Raw genomic sequence first — 12,145 nt, forward strand, 5'->3', positions numbered from 1 at the left:
TTTATTTCCACACACATATTTTGGCTCAGCAGTTGGCTTGAAGAAATCATGAATTCGCCATTGTACCCTGTTCCGTTTACGTGCAATCGGATAAGCCTAAATCTCGGAGAGAGTCAAAGGTCAATATAGGTGGCTGAAAGCACAGTCACTGTTTGTACATGCTCCGCATGCGACGGCAGCGTAGCACATGGTGCGTCATCTTTTACTCGGGGTATCGTTCGGTGGTGCAGCAGAAACCTGACGAGTGATCTTGCCGTTGTCGAGTTCTGCACGTCAGTACAGCAGTGTCAGCACCTGTGAAACTGTCAAATGAGACAGTGTCCGGAATTTCAATGCAACCGCTGCGCAGGTGTCGGCAGAACACTTTCAGCGTCAGTAGGGAGCACATCGGAAGGCGACAATAGGCCTCCCGGCACCCTCTTGCCGGCATTCCCCTGCGCAGTCTGCGCGGGCACTGTCAGCGCCATTAGGCACTTGACGCGATGTTTACGTATGCTGCGTTGGATCACCGCAACCTCGACACAGCACACAAATCAAACACCACCATGCCGTCACACCGACACCAGTCGCACAAATGAAAAATATGGCCTACTCGCAGCGTTGTGCACGAAGAAAGAAACAAATCAACTGCTGGATTGTCTTGACATGGCTTACTAAGCTGAGACCGGAACTGCTGTAGCCACGAACCAGGGAGAAACGATGATGATGAGTGGCGATTTTGAGTAGCGCCACTTTGTGGGGCAGCAAGGAGGCTCCGTTCAAAACAAAAATGGCGTTCAGCAAGTCAAACCATGCACCGGTAGTGTACTAGAATAGGGGCAGTGTGTTCAGACGGTGTAACATGCGACAAGCGTCCGCGCTCGTCAGCGCAAGAAACCTCCCAGCTGTAAATCAATTCTATTACAATTAAATTGTAATAGAATTGTATTACAGCTGGGGGGTTTCTTGCGCAGCACTGCAAAATGTGTGGTTGCGAACCTGTCTTAGAGGAATGCGTCATTTCTTGGTCGCAGTCGTAATCAGCTCACAAGAGAAATCATCGAAGCAAAGGCTATCATTGGTCTGGGCCATGCATGTGTAAGCTCACCTTCATTATCATTATCAAACAATGAATTGGCGTATCTCCGACTGCAGCCACAGGCTGTCTGAATATGTTACCACTTGGTTACTATCGGTTTTGTTGCTTCATTTCTTTATCACCTGATGTCATATGGTTTGCCGAGTGTATAAGTAGTCTTGTGTCACGAAATAAACTGTCAGTTGGGAGTTAGCGCTCACTCTGTTTTCCGTTCCCTTTGTTTACCCCTACCTCCTTCCTTTTTTGCTCTTCCGAGCTGCGCTACAAGCCTAAAACAGTCCGGCAGGCCACGAAGATGGCCGACTTCTTCCGAGTAGCCGCCAAGAGGGCCGACTTCTTCCGAGAAACCGCCAAGATGGTTCGACATTTCGCACATGGCTCCTCCAGGAACCGTGGTGCATGCGATCGGTGTGACAGCAGGAACCATATCGCGTCTTACAGGAATTGTCCAGCAAGAAATCAGCGATGCAACGCCTGCCACACGTTGGGCTATTTCGCTTCGGTATGTCGAAAGACCCAATGGCGGTGCAACACGTCTCTTCCGCAGAGACGCTGTGTTCAACTTCCGCAGGGCAGCCGTCCGCGTCTGTCTTGACGGTAAGCGCTTTGGAAACTAAAAAGGATTTACAAGTCCCGGTCGTAGTTGGCGGCGTTGCCATGCGGCTGCTCTTGGACACAGGAGCGTCTGTCTCATTGATGATGGCCGAAGATTTTAGAAAGCACTTTGGTCAACAGCACAAACTGTCAAAAACAGCAGTGGACTTGAGGAATTTCTCCAAGCAACACATCGACATTCAAGGCCTTTTCCAAGCCACTGTCCAGTTTCTCCAAAGGTCGTGCTCAGTCACGTTCCACGTAACGTCTACAGGAACATCACTGTTGGGTCTTGACGCCATCCAGTGCTTGGGGATACAAATTGACGGTACGTTGCTGACATGCTGCCTCGCTTCGCTTCCTCCAGTACAGAGCCCCACAGGTGTGCCTCCGGGTTTTGATCACCTCTTCAGTGGCGAGTTGGGTCTCGTCAAAAACTTCATGCACCGAATACATCGGCGGCAAGGTATGAAACCAGTATCTTCAAAGTTGCGCAGACTACCCCTGGCTCTCCGTGACCAGGTCACAAATGAACTGCGACGTCTCGAAGACTGCGACGTCATCGAGCGCGTCGAGGCTTCAGAATGGGTGTCTGCACTCGTTGTAGTGTGCAAAAAGGATGAAGCCATCCGGCTCTGTGTAGACCTACGGGAACAGGACAGTCTTGTGCCTCAAGTTCAAGAAAGGGTCTCGCAGAAACAGCGGCAAACTAAACAGTATGTAGACAAACGTAGAGGCGCTCAGGCAAATCGTATCAAGGTGGGAGACACCGTCAAAGTAAAACTTGCCAAGAAAGGATTTTTTAAGTACAGTACACCTCGTACAGTTAAGGCCCAGGTATTATCCTCTTTTGTACTCAGTGATGGGAAGACGTGGAATGCATCTAAGTTAACCACAATAGTAGATAATTCAAAACATAGTACATTGTCCACAGCTGATAAAGATTTCTTGTACTCATATTCAAACCTGGATAGTCATTCCGATGACTCGTCTGTCGTGACATTGTCCTTTCATAGGCATCAGTTATGTAGTGCATCTGACTGTATCACTTCTGAGTCTACACAGTCAGCAATCGCTTCGGATTCCGTCGGAGAATCGGTAGCATCCCAGGACTTGTTCGGACGTCGAGAGGAGCTTCCTGGGCAACCCTCTCCAGCTTTGAGCGACAACCACATTCAATTTTCCAACCAGGGGGAGGGAAATAGTAGTGGGACAACTGGGCCTTTACAGTCGACCGATACGCGTCGCAACCCCCAAAGTTCTTCTGAGGTATGCACGCGTCCTCATAGTGACAAAAAACGGCCTCTGTGGCTCTATGATTATGTTTCTTGAATGTAGAGCGTTTTGCCGTCTTCAAAATGCCACGGCTAGGGGCCTCGCTGTGACATTTAGGAGACACTTCACATGTTTCGTTCACACAGGCATAAAATGTGTTCCTTAATGCGGTGCAGTGAGTTTTGTGCCGTGTTCCTTGTCGGACTTTGTTTGATTGACTGCCTGTGTTTTGGTGCACAAGAGTGGCGCGCGTGTATGTGAACTTGGGCGGGGACGGACTGAATTTGTTGTGGACTTAAGTACCTGCTTTGTGTGCGACTGGTGCGCCTGTGTGAACGTGGGGGGGGGGGAACGAACTGAAATTACCTTTGGACTTAAGTGTGCGTCTTGTGTGTGCGTTTCACTGTATGCTTACTTTGTTTCCAGGGGGGGATGATGTGGTATAGTTTCTCCTTCTGCCAGATCTCCGTGTTATCATACATTTATGTTTCGTAGTAGTCTAGCTAGATGGCGCACCTCCCTTCTGTCATGTGACGAGCTTGGACCAATCAGGAGGTGTCATCTGGCGTGTGAAGTCTTTTTTGGTAACAAACGGCCGCGAGCCGGCTCAGTCTTTGTTCCGGTTTTCGTCAGGAGCAGTTGGCTCCGTGTCTCCCTCTCTGCGTCGGCGCTTGCCGCGTGTTTGCCAGACGCCAGGCTCCCACTTGCCTGCCGCTGCCGACACAACACACTGCTTTGAAGCCGGGAGCGTAGACAGGTCCCGGATGTATGCAGCGGCGCTGCAGTCGCACGGGCTTTACGGACACGTTCCCCATGTGTTGAGGCCGGTCGCAGCGTGCTTGCTTGCTCTGAAGGACTCTGAAGGAATTGCATGAGTTTCTGTTTCGTTAGGAGTCGCATGCAAAAGGACTTTGCAGCTTTTTGTGCCAGTCGACGGCAGATGGGCTCCGTGTTAGAGTGTGCAGCACTTTGGCTCTGTTAGAATACTTGGAAGGAGCGGGTTTCAAGTACATATTGGCATTTAGACTTAGCCAATGTAAGTTGGAGAACTTCTTGTGAGGTAGTCGTGCAGATCCAACGATTACCCAATGCCGTCTCAATTTTTTATTGTTGTGAAGTGCCTGTCTTTTTATAACTTGGCGAATACAGTGCAAACAGGGAATACAGAGGTCGGTAAAGATTTGGTATCACTACTTCACTCACCTGATGCGCATCACGACTGCTGCGCTGAGGCAAGGGAAAGCAAGTGCTGTGTACATTAACGAGCATCTCACCTGAAAAAGCAAACAGACACTTGGTGCTGCAACAGCAAAAAATAGGCAGGTGAAGTGGAAGCATGTATGGACCAATGACGAGAAAGTCTTCGCACGTCTAGAAGATGGCTCCCCTGTGCTTCGGCTCATCAGCCTCGATGACGTATAGCTCATGACAAAAAATGCTGAAGAGCCGTGATAAGCCTTTCAGAGCAATCTCTTTCAATCTTAAGCTTATGTCTTTTCTTGTTGCGCCAAGATGGCTGTTGCGCCGAAAAACCTAAAAACACTGCAAAACAACTCCTGAGCCTTCCTTCATCTTAATGCGCGATCATTGGAAAATAAGCCCGATGATATAGATTTGCTCATTGATTCTACTTGTGTTCACTTTGATGCCATAATGGTCTCGGAAACTTGGTACTCACGACAAAATCCGTTTACGCATACTGGTTGTGAAACCTTCGTGCTTAACCGTCCGCAACGACAGGGTGGCTGCGTGTTGCTGTTGGTTAGTCGCTCTCACGACGTGCAAATTCTGGTGGAATTCTCTGTCTGAAATGATCATTTTGAAATATTAACTGTGCAGAATGGCTCTAGGATTATATCAGTGGTCTATCGGCCTCCTAATGCTTGTTGTCAGGTTTTTCTTTTTTTTTTAGGAAATGTTACAATTTGTATCCCAAAACAAATATGTACTATTTCTCAGCATTGTCCTGAACGTAGATTTGCTATCTGTTTCCAGCATTAGTAGTGATTTTCAGTTAATTCTCACATCTAGTGCATTTAAAAATGCTATAAATGAACCAACCCACATCACTGATAGAACATTGAGTCTATTTGATCTGTTTTTCACAAATGCAGACTGAAATTGTCAATTGGAACACTTATGTGCAATATTAGCAACCATTTTCGTGTCTTTGCTTTTATTCCTGATGGAAATGAAGGAAAGTGTGAACGTAGCAGTCCTGTGCATACGCAGGATATTACAGATCGTTCCCTTCATGCCTTTCGAATGGAAGTTCAGATTCATGATTGGAGTCACATTCTATTGTGTACCGACACAGATAGCATGTACGAAGCGTTCATTGGGGATTTTAAAGGTATGTATAAAAAGCATCTTCCAGATATCGTAATCAGAAAATGTAAAATTTCTTGAAAACCTTGGATAAACACTTCCCTTTACAAGCAGATAAATTTGAAAAGCTGCATGTACTGGGAATTTGTGAAAACTAAAGACATTGACAAACTTAAGGCTTTCAAGGTGTTTAGAAATAAGCTCAATGTTTAAACACCGCAAAAGAAGAGTATTACTGAGCCTATTTTAACGATGTGGTGAGCAACTCTGCTCTGTTCTGGAAGCGACTAAATAGTCTTATAAAACAGACCACTGTTTCTAATGTTAACAGCATGCTGGTGAACAACCGCATTTTCCGCGCACCAGATATTTCAAATGTCTTGAATGATCTTTTCATAGCTGTTGGAGAGCCTACAAGTTGCAACAAAACAAGCATACCCTCGATTCATAAAACAGCACAATTTTCTGGTAGTATGGTGTTTTTTCCAAGTGAGAAGGAAGTTAAAAATGTGTTTTATAGCCTAAAAAATTCCAAGTCACGTGATGTAAATGATGTGCAAGCTAGGCCAGTCAAACTCGTTATAGACATAATTGCGCCCATTTTAGTTGAAATCTACAACTTATGCTTAGAAAAGCGCTGCTTTCTGAAGGAAGTGCAGATTACAAAAGTGGTAGCAATCCACAAAGGTGAGAATAAAAATGACCCAAATAATTTTAGGCCAATTTCCATTTTACCCTTCTTTTCAAAGGGCTTAGAAAAAATCCTACACAATCAATCGTATGGTTTCTTAACAAACACACGCTCATCTCGAAAGCACAGTATGGTTTTCTCAAAGGCAAATCAACGGAATTTGCTTTACTACCACAAAAAGAATTTATAGCTACGGCGTTTGATGCAAAAGAACTGGTCTTTGGTGTATATTTACATTTCACAAAAGCATTCGATACTGTTCATCATATTACACTTTTCGCTAAGCTTGAACAACACGGAGTACGTGGACACGCAAATGAGTTTTTGTCTTTGTATCTGCAACATCGGTCTCAGCATGTTTGCCACAATCATTCAAACTCAAAAGTAAAACCTATCCCACATGGTGTGCCACAAGGGAACATTCTCGGACCACTTCTTTTCATTGTTTAAATGAATGATCTTTTTTTGACCGCTGAAAAAATCAAATGGATAGGCTATGCAGACGATACCACCATTTTTTTTCAGGGGCACAAATCCGGACACTCGTCAATTATGCAAACATTGTCCTCCAGGATATCGCAAACTGGTGTGATAGAAACTATTCAAGAATTACTGTTAAAACAATGCAAGTGATCAGGTTTCGACCAAAGCATAAGGCCCTTAATCTTGAAGACAGGTTGTATTTAAAAAGTGAAGAAATTAAAATTTCAAATGACGTTAAAACACTATAGGAGTTATATTTTCAGAAAATCTGCTTTGGAGGAAACATGTGGAATCTCTTTGCGGAAAGCTTAACAGAATAACGGGACTGTTACATGGACACCAACATGTCTTGCCTACCACTATGAAATGAACTGTATATAACTCACTTTTTCTTTCTACACTAAATTATTGTCACCTAGTCTGGGCAACAACATCAAAACAAAACATTGCTAAACTAAAATGATGTCAAAAACGAGCAATTCATGCTGTAGCTAATCTTTCCTCCAAAGAACACGTGTCTAAATATTTCTACGAATACAAAATAATGCCGGTTGAATTCATTTATTAATTTTGTCTAGCATGCATGTACAGAACAACGTTGAGAAGGGGAAATGTTGATTATGTAAATTTGTTTAACCTGAATTGTCTTGAAATTCCCTATAACACGAGACATGCCAACATTTGGTTAACAAGCTTTTGTCGTACTAATTACACACAGCAACCTGTATCCTACCACATTGCTGATCTACTGAACACCATAACTACAAGTGGAATAAACCCAAATACTATGTGTCCTCCTTCTTTTTTCGCTTATTTCCTTTTGAAAAATCCCGCTGTTTGATTCCTTTACTTGTATTTTATTATTATATACATATTAGTATGTATATTGGTATTATTATTAGTGTATGTATATATGTATGTATGCACGTATGCGTATGTCGTCTATGTATATCGAGTTTTATGCATCTGAGTATTCAATTTTGTTTTCATTTTCTTTTTATCTGCATTGTCACAGCCTATTTTCTGAAACTATTTCGTATACATGTACCTCTCTTCATCTTTTTTTGTTCTGCAGAAAAAAAAAGAAGAATCAGTTTACTGCCTGTATGTCCATGTTATCATTTCTTTTTTTCTTCACATTTCCTGTAAAGTGCCTAGACTTATGTTATGTACCTATATTAGTGCTGCACACTGTCGAATTGTACCATAGGGGGCCAGGCTTAGTCAAGCTGCAGTGATGCAGCTTTTTCCCGCCACCCCCTTTCTCTCTTTGTTCAGAGATGAAATAAAATTTTGGTTTGATTTGTTCAAATCCAGGCCTCGGCGGTCGCATTTCGATAGGGGCGAAATTCACAAATGCCTGTGTCCCATGCATTGGGGGCCACGTTAAAGATCCCCTGGTGGTCACAATTAACCCGGAGTCCCCAGTTACGGCATGCCTCCTAATCAAATCGCGATTTTGTCACCTAAAACTTCCATTCAAATCGATACAATTCAATTGCACAAAATCTGTAAGGATTAAATTTTGGGGTAAATTTTCTGATATTTGATAATCCAATTCAATATTCAATACTATATTTTATTTTGTTCGTCATTTTGTTTGAAATCTACTATTGAAATCTACAACTAATTTTAATGTAATTGTTGTTGGAAATGTAGCTGGAAATTTTTTTTTTTTTTTAATGGGAGGATTTAGCCTTGGACCACAGTTGCATATCAGGCTTTATTTGATGCATGCTCGGACTGCCCTTGACTCGCAGGGATGCTGCTGGCCGCTTGGCTACCCACCCGGAGTTCAATCCGCACACGCTGCATGTCCCAGAAGCTGTCAAGGACAAACTGACACCGGTAGGGAGCATTTTGTTCAAGAGCTGTGGCGCTTCAGTGGGTGTCATTGCTGAGAGCGGGCTGACCTTAAAGGCGGTCACATATTCTAAAACTTCTGTTCAATTTTTATCCTATATAGATAAAATTTTAGGTAAAATATATTTTGGCCTGCGAAAGTATACTGATATGTACTTGTTTATCTTTATCGGGCGACCACGTTTCGCTGCCTAACAAGTGTTATCGCACAGTGCAGGACGCGCCTGCATGCACCAGAAGTTTCTTTAATGTTATCGATGGTTCCATTTGCTGTCGTCACCGAACCTTGTGTAATCTGATTTCATGTATGTGTGATGTGAACCGGCCGTGGTTGCTCAGTGGTTATGGTGTTCGGCTGCTGAGCACGAGGTCGTGGGATCTAATCCCGGCCACGGCGGTCGTATTTCGATGGGGGTGAAATGCGAAAACATCCGTGTACTTAGATTTAGGTGCATGTTAAAGAACCCCGGGTGGTTGAAATTTTCGGAGTCCTCCACTATGACGTGCCTCATAATCAGAAAGTGGTTTCGGCACGTAAAACCCCATAATTAATATTTTTTAATGCGTGATGCGAGTGGTGTAGAACTTTCCGGACATGCGGGCGGGCACCAGCAATTACTCTGAAACCTTTGATGGCTGATGTATGGAAGCAGACTTGCTTGATCCGTTGATCAAATTTTCGCTGACCGCCGACTGTGTTTACCGCTATGATTCTTTGAGTGTAGCCTGCTTTTGAGGACGCAGGTTTGCCCAATAAAACGCTAGTTTCATCCATCACAGTTTTGCTGCCTCTATCACCGTCGCTACTACGTGACATCTGGTGTAGGTGCTAGTGTGTTCCTGTACCAAGTGCCCCCGCAAAGCCGCGATCCAAGCCCAAAATGCGAGGACAACACCAATGTCACCAAGGACCAGCGAGCTAGCCGTAAACAGCAAGGACTGCTACCAGAATACGGACGTCTTCCTGAAAAGACCAGAGGGATCAAGCCCAAATCAACAACCACAATGGCTGCCCCAGCGTCACCCATTCTGCTGCAACAACCTCAGGACCCACCAACCTTCCATCTTGACTGAAGATCCAGAAACCTGCCTGGAGACTTGTGAAAGAATCGCCACATTCAACAGCTGGGACTTTTACAATAAGCAGAAGGGTTGAAATCTGGGCCAGTTGGTACATACTTGAACGAAAAAACCAGTAAAAAACACAAAGGACAAAAGGAGAAGTTCACACCGCAACGACTGGACTATCAACTGAATCACATAGCATAAAAAGACAAGAAACGCTTCTATCATGACCGACTTAGAAATTCAAATTCTTTTTCAAGTAAGCACACCGAGGTTGTACTAACGCAGTCATCACCTAATAAACTGATGTAGTATGCTTCCAAGATTTCTCGCTCTTCTTTGCCCTTGCCCCTACCAAGAATCGTCACATTGCTAAACAAAGGATAACAACCACACTCATTGCAATGTCGAGGCAAGTTTGCGCTGTTATCTGACCCCAGGGAGGAGTGGTGCTCACGCAGGCAGTCATTAATACATCGACCGGTTTGGCCTATGTAAAATCTTTCGCAGGTGAGAGGGAACTTATAGACAACCCCTGCAGCACATGTCGTAAAACAGTTTTCATGCTGGGCTGTGCAAACGTGGCTCCTTCCCCTGCCTCGAGAAATGCGCGAGCACAGACCCGAAAGCTTACAAGGGGCAGAAAACACAACACTTACTCCCTGGTTGGCGGCAACCTTCTTGATATTGTGGCTTACTTTATGCACATACGGCATAACTTCAAGTTTCCTATGTTCAGTTGCCCCACCATCTACCAACTTCGTACGTTCCTTCTTTCGCCTCTGAAGCAGCGATTCAGCCACCGCTTTCAATAGAGGCGGAGGGAACCCTGCGGCTTCTAACCGTTGAGATTGTGCGTCAAAGCTACTTCTAATATCGTGGTAACAGCTTCTTTCAAGTGCATTGCAGAAACAATTGATTGCAATCCCTCTTTTTACAATCTTTGAATGTCCAGATCCAAATGGTAAAAGAGCTTTCTTGCCTCTAGTCGAGAACATCCAGCACAAATGCCCGTCATCAAAGAATGTTAGTTGCAGTTCTAGGAACCTGATGGAATGATTGCTAGGAAGTTCATGAGTGAAATTAAGAGTGCGTGAAGAAGCTTTAAAAGCAGTCAATACATCGTCTACTGCTGCTGGTAGAGTGTCATTTGGTAAAAGCTCTAAAAGTACTAAAAAATCGTCCACATACCGATGGCGATGGCGATGATGCAATTTGGCGATGATGCAGTTGCCGATGATGCAGTTGCGCATGCTCTGCTGGCCTTGCTGGGACTACACCGATTCTAATAAACCTCAGTTGATAGTCCAGTCGTTGTGGTGTGAACCTCTCCTCTTGTCCTTTGTGTTTTTGACTGGTTTTTTCGTTCAAGTTTTACGATAAGCTGTGGCATGTATACTTTGCCTTAGAAGACGCCGCCAGAATGTAGTTTGAAAACTGAGAATCTACCCTGACATCATGGGACCTGTTCTACAATGACTTCTTGCAGACCTTTACCAGTGTCGTGCGCAAAGAAAAGGCCGAAGCTCTGCTAGAAGCCTTAGTGCACCTTCCCGAACGAGAGCATTGCAATCTTCATGGAGGAGATGACTCACCTGTTTAGACATGCCGATCCCGATATGTCAGAAGAGAAAAAGTTCGCTTCTTGATAAGGGGTGTTGAGCAAGAGCTCTTTGCCGGATTGATGCTCAACCCGCCCAAGACAGTTGCTGAATTTGCTTCTGAGGCTACAGCCATCGAGAAAGCGCCCGAAATTAGGAACAGGCAGTTCAACCGACGCACGCTCCCAACAAACTGCGCCGAAGTTCAACCAGTCGGCACCGACGATCTGCGTGAGACCATCAGAGCAGTCGTGCAAAAGGGGCTTCAGAGGATGTTCCCAAGATTGCAGCCTCAAGTAGCATCCATTGGCAACGTCGTTTGAGAAGAGATTCAGCAGTTGGTTGGAGTCCCCGAATCACAGCAGCATCAGCCAGAAGCAATGACCTATGCCGTCGTTGCCTGCCGCCAGACTTCCCCTATGCGTCCAAACCAGGGCCCCGTGACGCTGCGATTCCTTCTCCAGACACCGCCATCATTGCTCCTGCCACCCCGCCCACTTGTTGGCCAGCGAAGCGCAGCGAGGAAGACAGACATATGACGTGCCCCCGACCACCGCCTGCTCTGCTACCACTGTGGAGAAGCTGGCCATGTGTACCGGCAATGCCCATACCGTGACTTGGGTCTTTGAGGATTGGCCGTCAATGCCCCGCGTCCACAGCTCGAGGAGTGCCCTTGTGACATTGCCAACTACCTCGCTGCCGCTCAGTGAAGTTCTTGACAACCGTCCCGTTTGCCTTCATCAAGCCACTACCTGTCGCCGCAACGACGACCATACATTGGTCTAGCCTAGGGCTTGTCTGTGAGGCCATATCCAGAAAACTAAAAGCAGCAACCAATGGAGGTGCGGTTTCTATTCGTTGAACTGACGAAGATCCTTCGTTGCTGCCGAAGACACCGAAAATCCTGTTTTGACGACATATTACAAGGCGCCGCCATCCTGACGAAGTGTGGAAGCAAAGAATGCGCTGATGAAAGATGACCTGGCGACGCCACGTCCCAGCCACAGGTCAACGTGACGCAGCCGTGATCCGACTCCAAGACCTAACTGTAACACACGACAAAGAATCACCAACCTCGACGTGCTTCTCAACGGCCACGCGATCACCACCTTAGTGGACACATGAGCTGACTACTCCTTGATGAGTGGACCTCTTGCTGCCCAGTTG

General features: G+C 45.5%; 1 protein-coding gene across 1 annotated transcript in view; it reads left to right on the forward strand.

Moving 5' to 3' along the window:
- LOC135918083 (DNA mismatch repair protein Msh6-like) overlaps positions 1-12,145 on the forward strand; it is a 564,077-nt gene that overhangs the window by 191,543 nt on the left and 360,389 nt on the right. Inside the window, exon 8 of the mRNA XM_065451744.2 lies at positions 8,210-8,297. Coding sequence (XP_065307816.2) covers positions 8,210-8,297 — 88 coding nt within the window. The remainder of the gene's footprint in view (positions 1-8,209; positions 8,298-12,145) is intronic.

Source organism: Dermacentor albipictus, chromosome 3, assembly GCF_038994185.2.
Source record: "Dermacentor albipictus isolate Rhodes 1998 colony chromosome 3, USDA_Dalb.pri_finalv2, whole genome shotgun sequence".
Classification (NCBI taxonomy): domain Eukaryota; kingdom Metazoa; phylum Arthropoda; class Arachnida; order Ixodida; family Ixodidae; genus Dermacentor; species Dermacentor albipictus.